This window comes from Raphanus sativus, unplaced genomic scaffold (assembly GCF_000801105.2).
Source record: "Raphanus sativus cultivar WK10039 unplaced genomic scaffold, ASM80110v3 Scaffold0564, whole genome shotgun sequence".
NCBI lineage: Eukaryota > Viridiplantae > Streptophyta > Magnoliopsida > Brassicales > Brassicaceae > Raphanus > Raphanus sativus.
Genome location: NW_026615882.1, coordinates 23,002 through 35,544, shown reverse-complemented (window position 1 = coordinate 35,544; position 12,543 = coordinate 23,002). Strand labels below are relative to the sequence as shown.

Below are 12,543 nucleotides of genomic sequence, written 5' to 3'. Positions count from 1 at the left end.
CCGGACGACCGGGAGAAAACTGCTTTCATCACTGATCGGGGAAACCTATATGTTATAAGTGATGCCATTCGGTTGAAAACGCTGGAGCAACCTACCAAAGGTTTGTCAACCGGATGTTCGCCGACCAGCTGGGGAAGACATGGAAGTCTATATCGACGACATGCTGGTCAAATCCCTCCGAGCCGACGACCACCTAGCGCACTTAAAGGAATGCTTCGCCATCCTAAAACAAGTACGGGATGAAGTTGAATCCCGCAAGTGCACCTTTGGCGTCTCCTCGGGTGAATTCCTTGGTTACATTGTCACGCAGCGAGGAATAGAAGCTAACCCGAAACAGATCTCAGCAGTCCTAAATCTCCCAGTCCGAGAAACTGCCGTGAAGTGCAGAGACTAACAGGACGCATCGCCGCACTCAATCGCTTTATCTCCCGATCTACCGACAAGTGTCTCCCTTCTATGATCTCCTCCGAGGGAACAAGAAGTTCATTTGGGACGACAAATGCGAGGACGCATTCGTTCAACTCAAGCAGTACTTGACGACTCCTCCCGTCCTGGCCAAACCGGACGTTGGAGACGTCCTGTCTCTCTATATCGCTGTCTCCTCGGCAGCTGTCGTCATAGAGCGTCCTAATCAAAGAGGACCGTGGCCGCAGCGTCCGATTTTTTACACGAGCAGACGGATGACCGGTCCGGAGACCAGATACCCAACCCTGAGAAACTGGCTCTGGCCGTCGTTGATTCTGCGAGGAATTACGACCCTACTTCCAATCACACTCTATCGAAGTGTTGACCGAACAACCGCTCCGCACCGTCCTGCAAAATCCCAACAGAGCTGGCGGTTAACTAAGTGGGCAATCGAATGAGCGAGCTTGTGATTACGTACAAATGCCGAACAGCCGCCAAATTTCAAGTCCTCGCCGACTTCCTTGTCGAGCTCACACCAGATCTTGCACAAGACCTCGACATTCCAAGCCCCAATTGGATTCTTCATGTCGACGGATCATCAACGAGCAAAGGATCCGGTGCGGGAGTCCAGCTTCAATCGCCAACGGAGAACTCATTCGCCAGTCTTTCAGTTTCGGCTTCCCAGCCTCTAACAACGAAGCAGAGTACGAGTCGTTGATCGCCGGTCTCCGTCTCGCCCGAGCCGTCAAAGCCAAACGCTTGAGTGCTTATTGCGACTCGCAGCTCGTCGCTAGCCAGTTCAGCGGCGACTACGATGCTCGCAATGATAGAATGGACGCGTATCTCCGGGTGGTTCAAGAGCTTGCTAGGGAATTCGATTTCTTCGAACTCACCAAGGTTCCCCGAGGAGAGAACGTTTGCGCCGATGCCTTAGCCGCACTCGGGAGCAAACTCCACGACCAGGTCAAAAGGACGATACCCATACATCGGATTGATCGACGAGCATCGATCCTCCTTCCGACGAAAATCTCCCCATCGCTCCAATCTTCGCGACAACTCGACGATCCACCACGATCAAGCTGACACTGAGATGCCCGATCATGACGACACCCCAGTCGTCTGGCGAGCCGAGTTCCTAGATTACCTCATACGTGAAGAACTGCCAAAAGATAAGTGGGCAGCGAGACGCCTGAAGAGACGCAGCGCCCACTACGTAATCATGAACGACGAACTTCACCGAGTAACCGCGAACAAGGTCCTTTTAAAGTGCATCCAGGGCGATGAAGTGCGACGAGTAATGGCTGAAACTCACGACGGAGCAGGAGGAAACCACTCGGGAGGCCGAGCTCTTGCCCTTAAGGTTCGAAGCTTGGGATTCTTTTGGCCATCTATGAACACTGACTGCGAAGCATACGCCCGTCGATGCGACAAATGCCAGCGTCACGCTCCGAGCATCCACAGTCCCACCGAGCTGTTGCGGACATCTGCTGCCCCTTATCCGTTCATGCGGTGGGGGATGGACATCATCGGGCCAATGCCGAACTCACGCCAACGTCGTTTCATCCTGGTCCTTACCGATTACTTCACTAAGTGGATTGAAGCTGAAGCATTTTCTCAGGTAACGGACAAGGAAGTCCGCACCTTCGTCTGGAAGAACATCATCTGCCGCCATGGTTTACCATACGAGATCATAACGGACAATGGCTCTCAGTTCATGTCCGGAAACTTCAAAGAGTTCTGCAAGTGGAATATCCGCCTAAGCCCTTCGACTCCCCGCTACCCGCAAGGAAACGGACAGGCGGAATCCTCCAACAAGATTATTATCGATGGGATCAAGAAGCGACTCGACCTCAAGAAAGGCCATTGGGCCGACGAACTGGACGGCGTCCTCTGGTCGCACCGAACGACTCCTCGTGGTGCAACCAAATCCACCCCTTTCTCTCTTGCTTACGGGATGGAAGCAATGGCCCCCGCGAAGTTAACGTGACGAGTCTTCGGCGCGCCAAGATGCCGCAGTTCGTCGAACTTAATCAAGATATGCTCCTCGATGCCCTTGACGAACTCGAGGAGAAACGTGATCAGGCGCTTCTTCGGATCCAAAATTACCAGAACCAGATCGAGAGCTACTATAATAAGAAGGTAAAAGCGCGCCCTCTCGAGCTCGGTGACCTCGTCCTCCGCAAAGTTTTCGACAACACAAAGGAGCTCAACGCTGGAAAGCTAGGGACCAATTGGGAGGGACCTTACAAGATCACTCGAGTCGTCAGACCCGGCGTCTACCGACTCGAGACTTCCCGCGGAGAGGCAGTTCCACGAGCCTGGAACTCGATGCATCTTCGCCTCTTCTACCAATAGAAACGCCTCATCCCTTTTCTCCGAGCGAATGACCAACAGGTCACTGTTCGCTCAAAAAAAAAAAAAAAAAAAAAAAAAAAAAAAACCGAGTAGATGCACCTAACAGTCACTTCTACTCGTCCGAGTGGATGCGCTACTATAACCACTTTCACTCGGTCAAACGAACTACGAAAGGCTTGATCCTCATCCGAGGTACGTAGGCATCCCTTCACGGGGTCCAGCCCCAACCAAAACAAAATCCAAATTTTTTGCAAAAAAAATGACGAACAATCACTTTCTAGTAAACGATGCCAGCCCCTTTCTCAAGCGGAGCACGAGCACTCGCCCAAGTCAATCGACTGGGTCTCGATCAGACGCCAGTCGAAGGGAATAACAGCCTTGCGTCACCTATGCGCCATGCATTGACCGGCTACTCGATGGAAATTTTAGACCGAGTCTAACCAAAGAACGACGGTTTGGCCGACCAACGGTTCTCTTGGTTACTGCACCGCGTCTCGAAACCGTTTCCTCGGTAATTCAATAGAACGATTAGAGTTTCTTTGTATTTACTTGAGCGACTGCTTGAAAAAGTTTTGTTGGATAAGTAAAAATGCAAACGAACAGCCATCTTTAATCTCTTGTTCTATCTGAAAAGGAGGGAACTCGCTGGCAAACGCGAGCGACCATCCGCATCAATCCTTTTCTCGGTTACAGGCATGAGTGAAAATGGCTTATATATTTCTAAGTTAAGCGACTTACAGAAATATATAAGAAAACATTCAAGTCTAAAATAAAGCCAAAGGCAATAACCCATACAACAAAGGCCTTAGCCGAGAAAAGGAAAATAGGTTTTAAGCAAACAAGGCCGAAAGGCCGGAAAAAAAATACAACAAACATATAAGATCATCCCTCAGCAGGGGGATCTTTCTTCTCAGGAGCGTCCGAGCTGGAGACGTTACCAAACGGCTTCGCGGGAGGAACCTCGCCAGTGCCTTGACCCTTGCTTGGCGGAGAGACCAGCCTGATCTCGCGGTTCGGATCTGAGAGGCCTTCGCTCGCATCAGGATCGGAAGTCTCGAGAGACGAGCTGTCGGAAATCATAACCAATTTCTCCGGGACGCCGGTATCAGGCACCTTGACAGGAAGGGCGGCGTCGGGACGAGCAGGAGATTGTACCGTGTCGAGGAGATCCCTAATAAATCCGTCACTCGGGGATTGGAGCGCTCTCGCAGCTTCGGAATCGATCAGTTCAAGATTCGACCCATGTTTGTCGACCTTCTCCAGAATTTCCTCGATCACGAACCGAGATTCCAGCACCAAAGGAGATAAGGTCAGATCCGAGTCCGGAATCACGCCTACTTCCAGACGAACCGTCTCCCCATCATAATACTTCTCCAAATCGGAGTACGTATCAATGGTCTCCTGCGGGATATCCTTCCCCGATTCCCTCAAGGCCTCAAGGCAGTCTCGCATTCCGCGCGCTTGGCCGAGCATACACCGCGCGTCCTCGAACTCGTCACGACGCTTCTCCCGATCCTGAATATTCCTGAAGCGTCGGGCGCATTTCCCGGTCATCGCCGCCATTACACGGATTCGTTCATGGGTGACCTCAAGCTTACGAGACTCCCTCAGGCGATCCATCTGCCTGGAATATTCCAAGGACGCAGCAACCACCTCTTTCTCAAGGGTCGCGTTCTTGCCCTGCAGCTCAGCGTTCCTCTTCCGCATCTTGGTTTTCTCTTCCTCCGCCTGCTTCACCAGCTCCCGGGCAGACGCCAGTTCGGTCGCCATGATCGCCCTTTGCTCGTCAAGCTCCTTCTTCAACTCTTCCTCCTGAGCAACCGCCTCGTTCTTTGCACGAACTGAATCATTCAGAGCCCGGGTCGCGCGTCTGTTGAGTCCTTTCTGCTTACGAATCATCTTAAATGCCCCCTTCAGCTCTTCGTCATATTTCCTGACTAAGACGTTCCAGTCCCCGTGACTCTGCGAAACGAGCAAAGGTTAATGCATTAGCAAACAAGTAGGGAGAAAGAGAGATGGGATCGGGAATCTGATTTACCATGATGGAGGTACGAGAGGCAAAGTTGTACTCTTCCTTGAAGATCAGGTCCTCGACCGGCGGCAGCTCGCCTCGATCTCCCCTAAATTGACGAACCAAACGACCGCACTCCTGTTCGTCGTGCGCTAAGGGGACCTCGCGATCGTAGGAAAAAGAGACTTTGTCAGGACAACTCTTCTTCTTCTTCTTCCTCTTTTTCGAGGCAGCCACGGTCCCTTCGGCGACCTGAGGAGCAGATTCAGCTTGCGCGTCCTCATTCTCCGGGGCCAGTGATTCCCCGGAACAGGTGGCATCCACCAGCTCGTCGTCCAGCTCCTCGGAAGAACCTCGAGGAATCACTTCAGCGTTTTTCTTCTTTTTCTTCTTCTTCTTTTTCTTCTCAGCCTTTGACGAAGTTACCGGCGGATCTTCGTCACGACTCCCAGCAGGCTCCGATTTAGGAACCACTTCGTCTTTGGAACCACCACTTGGTTCCAGATCCTTGAGCTCGCCCTCTTCAATGGACGAGGACCGAATCGCGGAAGGATCACCCCACGCTTTCTTCGCCCCCCTCTCCGATCCGGAGCGGTTCCCCGGGGAGTCGGCGTCAATGTTCGCCTCTTCGGCAGCTGCGTTCTCTTCCTCTCACTGCCTTTTCCGGTTCGTCTTCCTCACCAGCCGAGCCTCGACATCGGACTCAGTCACGTTTGGATCTCCGAAATCAGGCGAAACTGCAGTATCAGGCTGCAGCTTCTTCACAAGACCGGTTTTCCTCCCAACCACCAGACTCAAATTCGGCAAATCCCTCATCGCTCTTGCTCGATTTATTTCCCTCTGTTCGGCTGAATTGAACAAATTGAGCCTCTTCGTCTTCTTAGTGATAATGGGGACCGTATCCGAACGCCAGACCTCTGTGACGAGTAAAAGAAAAATCAGATCCTATAACGAAATGCGCATCGAACAGAAGAAGCCGCGAAAGAAAGGACTCACGTTGGCTAATCCACCCAATCGATCGACGAATCCTCTGATAGGAAAATTTATCCCAATGATCCTGTTTCTGCGATGCGATCAGACGCGCGCTCTCCAAAAAGTCCTCCTCGTACTCTACGGTGTTCGGAAGACCAACTGCAAAGAAAGACGAACAGGAGTTAGACTACGAGAAACAAAAAACGGAACTGACGGGTAATCTATACCCATCTCTCGGGTCCATAAAACACGGTAGCCGGTCCTCAGCGGTTCTTCGAACGCAGCCCTGTCGGATTTGACATAGAAGTAGGACCGCTGCCAATTATTCGTCTTAGTTGGATAACCGGTCACCACATTATAATTGGGGCGAATCTTCAACGAAATCAGCCCGCCTTTCATCTTCACCGACACTAGCTCCTCGAAAGCTCGAACATTAAGTGGAACACCGGCTTCCACTCCGATGATCGTCAGTGCGACGGCCAGCCGCCACGCACCGTTCAGGAACTGACTGAGGGCAACTCCCCGGCGCATCGTAAACGCGGTGATAAGTCGAGGAATCGGAAACCACAGCTTGGTGTCGCCCTCAAAATACGACTCGTATACGCATTGGTATCCTTTCGGAGGAGACCAAGGCCGCTGATCGCTCCTCGGGATTATAAACGTAACCCCCGCCGCGTCGCGAGCCCGCAGAAGTCTTGTCACCGACTCGACGGTCGATTTCGTCCCCAAGACATCCCGCCAGTCCTGGCCTTCAATGACCGAAGGACGTACGCGCTCCCGATCAAGCGGAAGCTGCTTCTCGAAGATATTCCCCGGATAAAAGCTTATCGGGATCATCTGATCGTCAGTATGATCACGACCGTCGTCGTCTCTCCGTGATTGCACCATCGACTCCGAGACCAGGACGCGCTGCGCCCGACTCAAGTTCTCCGTATCCATCATCGCCGCGCGATGAACCGCTTATTGGCTTCCCCCAGAACTGCAAACCGTCTCTAAGTCGTCACTAGATCCCGATGAAGCCGCGCGCATCTTTCCTTTCTGTTCCCGCGAAAGTTTCTTACTTGTCGACATACCGAGTAAGCGATAAAAATGAGAGCAGAAGAAAGAGAGAGAAGCGACTTAGGGAGAGAGAGAAAGTACCTGAAGACTGCGGAAGAATGAGAGATCTCAAGGCAGATCTCTTATTTATAGGGAAGGAGGCGCGCGCTCAACGAGGCGCCATAATTAGCCCTAAACGGGCCTAAATGGGCCTCTAGACGGGCTCGCGCGTCGATCTCAAGCGCGACGTCTCGACTTCCCGATCCAAAAACTTAGCGACCTTTCGGTTTCCCGATCTGAAAACCTAGCGACGGTTCGGCTTCCTAACCAAAACCGGCGATGGTTCGACGTCACATCACAAACCAAATACAATCTAATTCCCGGTTTAAAGGGACCGTTGTTCGGTACTAATTTCGACGATTCGTACCGAACAGCGGAAGTTCGAATACTCGCAGCAATGGATTAGAAGTTCCTTTCGCCAGACGATCTCATCAAAGTCAACAACGAGCCTCCCGTTCTTCGAGCCCTAAAACAACTAGTTCATGACGATCGTTTACTCGACTCGACAATGAACTAGGGGGGGACTTATTGTTGGGGATGGATTGTGACCACCCACAAGGCCCAGCGAACAGGAGGCCCATTACTATCGACGAGAGGACGATCGGCTCGGAGCCGGCTCACGACGAGCCCTGACTCGGCTCGTGACTGCTTTAGCTAGAGGACGAGTAGCCGAAGAGAGCGATCAAACGGTCCGGGCCGAACAGTCATTGCGATTGGGCTTGTACATCGAAAGGCCCATGACTAAAAGGGATGAATTAGGTCAAGACTAACCGACCTGAGGGACTATATAAGGAGTTGAGGACAGGAAGGAAGGAAATCACCACTTAGACACACAGACTTGCGGCTAGATTAGGGTTTCCATTTACTCTCTTAGTATCTCGCCGCTTTCTCTTGTACTTCCGGCTAGGAGCTTACCGAGCATCGACTAGCCGGCTTTCTTACTCTTGTACCCTCGTTATTCCGACTCTAATAAAACGTCTCTGTTCATCCCACTCTTGAGTTCTTTTACTTTCTGTTGACCAAACTCACCTCAAACAATGATGAACGCACGTCTATTACTTACTTGTTCGTACTCTTATTTTCTTATAGTGTGTCACGTTGTGACATGACATCAGTTGTTTTTGCCTATCATTTTAGCAAAAAAAAAGTGAGCCATTGTTCACTATATATGTGGGATCTTATGCAATCATAAGACTTGGCTTTCCAGAGAGAAAACAAAGAAAAAAATGGATCAAAGTTTGTACCGCACGTGCTTGGTTATTTTGTCGGTAATGGGGATGATCGGAACATCATCTGCGGCATATGCTGGGAGTCCGTGGCGTCGTGCTTCAGCCACCTTCTACGGGGACGAAACCGCCCGCGAAACCATGGGTAAAAAATAAATATTCCGACACTATATTATATGTACAACACGAACTATTAAAGTAAAATCATGTTACAATATTGGATTAACTAACTACTAATTTTAGCCACATTTTTTTCATTATAAGCTTAGGCGTTCCAGAGAAAAACATTTATATATTATTTTTCAATTGCATTCATATTTTTACTATAGCATAATTTTAGGAAATATAATTTTATTTCAAAATCGTAGGCTATGCACTAGATCTGTTTAGATTATACTACACCATTATTGATCCATATAAGACATGAATGTTTTGAGGCGATAGTTGAATGGACAATTTTCTTAAATAGACCATTTTTATGTTTTATCACAAAATAGCACATAAAAAAGAAAGTAACCAAAATATTTCATTTAAAGGGACAGAAAACTCATATATTTTTAGGTATATAAACACAAATAAATAATAAATAAATTATTAAAAAAATTAATAAGAATAATAATTTTTATACTTTTGAATTATATGTTTTAAAATTCAAAATTTTCAATTTTGTTTTCAAAATTTCTTTTTGAAATTCGGAAATGATTTTTGAAACTGTTTTTAAAAAAAATATTTTCAAAATTTTAGTTTTTATTTTTAGTTTTATAAAATTTTAAACCCTAAACCTAAAACTTTACCCCTTAACTCTAAATTTAAAGTTTGGATTAATTAATCCAATGGGTATCAATGTAATTTTTTTTTATTGAAACATTTTGGTGACTTTAATCTTTTGAGGTTATATTTGTGACAAAAAATTTTAGGGATATCATAAGCAATTTCTCTAGTTGAAATGTAACTTGCAATTTTTAGCATCACCATGATATGCTTTGATCAGGTGGGGCTTGTGGCTATGGCAACCTATGGGACAGCGGCTATGGTGCGGCCACGTCGGCACTAAGTACAGTGCTGTTCAACGACGTTTACTCGTGGGGTCAGTGTTTCCAAATAAGATGTGTGTCGTCGCCTAACTGCTACTACGGTTCACCAGCCACCGTGGTGACTGCGACCAACATATGTCCACCGAATTGGGGTCAAAACTCCAACAACGGTGGGTGGTGTAATCCGCCACGTGCCCATTTTGATCTGACTAAACCGGCTTTCATGAAAATCGCAAATTGGAAGGCTGGTATCATCCCTGTCTCATACCGAAGGTAAGATAAACAAAACCACCAGGAGTTTGCGACATGTATATTACGTGGACTAAGTTACTCTGTATGTCTTAAATATTTCAATTTCCTAATTTTTGCCGAGATGTGTGTGATAAAGGACCAAAACGTTTTAAGATAGCTGGTTTATGATTGAAGATTTATTGAAACTTGTGCAAGATAATAATTGAGTTTTAATGAGAGAAAATACAAATTTTTGAAATATCTTACAATAGTCCTAAAAAGTTTTTATCATATTAAAAATACTGTCTAAGGGAAAATGACCTACATAACATTTATTAAAAAGTTTAAAGAACATATATCTCTAGAATTAATAGGTCTAACATTAGGTTTAGTTTTTCTGGGATGGGATTAGATTTTAGGGTCTAGAATTTTAAATAAAATTAAATAAATATTAAATGCATTATTCATTAAGAATAGCTTAGTCTTTTGTCTTTTAGTGAAGGTTAATTTTGTCATTTTATATATAATATTTTGTACATAATAAAATTTTTAGAGACTTTTAAGAGATTTATCATTTAAATTATTTTATTTTATTAAGATAAATTAAATCATTATATAAGTTTTTTTTTGAAACACGAGCTATGGTATAAGCTAAAGCGCAATTCTCTCAAATAATCTAATTTAAGTTTTTGTCACAAAATAAATCTTCAAAAAATAAAATTATCAATTAGCATACGAACATATACATATATACATAAAGATATCTATGCATACAAAAGCAAACATTTTCTTCGATCTAAAGCCTTCATCGAGCTAAAGAAAACTTCACATATCATGATCAACTAAATTAATTGCTTCCCCTTCACATCTTCTTCTCATTTTCTCTCAACAACAACACACGAGAACACTAACTCAACCTAGATCGAAAACGGCAACAGCAACATTCTATTTTCCCTCTCTTCCACTAAAAATAATCATATTATTAATCTTATTCTTTCCTTCCCATCTAAAAGGCTTGCCCTTCACTAATAGAACTACGCAAGAACCTTTCAAGGAATCTTCAAGGCTTCTCGATCTTCTCCTAAGAGATTACACTCTAAACTCTTTCAAGAACCAACATTACTCAATCAAGACCGGTGTTGTTCGGCATATTCATCTCCCATCTAAATACTCCGGAATAAATCTCGACGCTGTTAGGTTCCGGTGTGGGAGTCTCCGGCGATATGGAGCTCAACTCCAAGAATTTCATATCGGCATTGGAGCGGTTCTTGAACCGTGTGGTGAACGTCTTGTGGTCGTTGTTGATGTAAAGATGTCCGCCCTGAAGTAGTCGCTGACGTAGTTGCTGAAGCAGACGTCGTAGTGAGTGGTAAAGACCATGTGGAGTCGAGATGCTGAGCTGGAGTCGTGTAGACTTGGAGAGCAAGGGAGTATCTTGGAGAAAAGGCAAAAAAGGAATAAACTTGGGGAGCAAGTTTATGACTTAAAGGAAGAGGAATAAGTGCATTCCAAGAAAAGGAAAGTTGCACTTATTGATATGAAAGATTTCCATATTGTGGTTCCTTGGAGACTAGGGTTTCGGGAACGTGGAGAACTATATAAGATAGCTATGGGTCGTCTGTAGAGAGATAGAGACACAGAGGCTGATCTTATAGAGAGAGAGAAGCGCTTGGAAGTGTTCTGGGTCGTGCTGAAGCAGGGGCTGAAGTACTTGACGGTGGAGAGACATAAGCGGGTAGCTTAGGAATTGTTCAGTAGCAGCTGTTAGGGTGTTAACAGGCTAGCGAGGCTGATTAAGCAGAACTTGTAATTGAGTTGTACAAGGCGATTTCTAATAAAGCTATTGGTGTGTGCTTGTGTAATTATCTCTCTGGTTTACCTTCTGCATTACTATTGTTTGTGTCGTCTTTGCACTTACAAGTGGTATCAGAGCGGGTCACCTAAGTTACTGGTGTGATCCTAGAGGTGAAGATGGACACGGTTATTTCTGTGCAGAAGGCAATCGTGTTGAACGCGGACCAGTATGGTCATTGGAAGGCTCGCATGAAGCAGTTGATTCGAGGAATCAATGAAGATGCGTGCACAGCTGTGGAGACTGGTTGGGAGGAGCCCACCATAGTCACAGCAGATGGGAAGAAGCCTAAGCCAAAGGAGGATTGGTCAGAGGCAGAGCGCAATGCATCAAAATTTAATGCAAAGGCGCTTTCGACGATTTTCGGAGCTGTTGAAGTAGAGCAGTTCCAGCTGATTCAGGGGAGTACTTCAGCTAAAGAGGCGTGGGAGATCCTGCTGAATTCGTTTGAAGGAGATGATAGTGTCAAGAGGACACGTCTGGATCATCTTGGGTCGCAGTTTGAGAATCTGAAGTGGTCAGATGCGGATACGGTGGCGAGCTTCAGTGCCAAACTCAGTGGTATGGCACATGAAGCATGTGTACTTGGAAAGAAGTACAAGGAGAAGAAGCTGGTGAAGAAGTTGCTACGCTGTCTTCCAGCAAGGTTTGGAGCTCAGAAGGCGGTCCTAAATATGACTGCAAACACGGATGAGCTCAAGTTTGACAAGGTTGTGGGTATGCTGAAGGCGGAAGAGATGGAGACAGGCAGTGGCTCGGTGTCTACATCAGGAGGTACGCCAGGGAGTATAGCCCTTGTAGTTGACAAGGAAGCAGAGAAAATTCAGGAGCTTGAAGATGCCGTGGGCATGTTGGCTAGGAATTTTGGCAAGAGGATGAATTTCTCAGGTGGGAGGAATCAGGTTGGTCGCCAGGGAGGTGATCGTGACAGTAGCAGAAGAAGAGAAGGTCTCAAGTGCTACGAGTGTGAAGGAGTTGGTCATATAAGGGCTAACTGTCTGTTGGTACAATGAAGAGAGCTCAAGTGCTCTGAGTGTAGAGGTGTTGGACACACACGGCGTGAATGTCCAAACTCAAGGAAGGGTAAAGGTAGTCCATTGCAGTCGTCTGATGATTCAGAGTCTGAAGAAGATGGAAAGGTGAATCTTGTTGCATTTGATGCACGCAAGGAGGGATCTAGTGAATCCTCTGGTTCAGATCTCAGCACAGATGATGAGGAGTATCACGTGCTGCTTAACAAGTGGTTGAGGGTCAAGGATCAGAATCTGAGATTGGAGGATATGGCTCAGAAGCAGAACGAACTGCTTGAAGAACTTCGTGGATAACTTGCGGCTGTGAATGAGAAGAATGAGTCTCTTG

At 46.8% G+C, this 12,543-nt stretch overlaps 1 protein-coding gene across 1 annotated transcript; it reads left to right on the top strand.

Annotated features, from left to right (window-relative positions):
- The first annotated feature begins 8,055 nt into the window (after positions 1-8,055).
- Positions 8,056-9,506, top strand: LOC108838625 (expansin-A18-like). The gene is made up of 2 exons (XM_018611529.2): positions 8,056-8,212; positions 9,059-9,506. Exons 1-2 carry the CDS (start codon positions 8,068-8,070, stop codon positions 9,376-9,378), a joined length of 465 nt encoding a protein of 154 aa, XP_018467031.2. The 5' UTR covers positions 8,056-8,067; the 3' UTR covers positions 9,379-9,506.
- Positions 9,507-12,543: the final 3,037 nt, after the last annotated feature.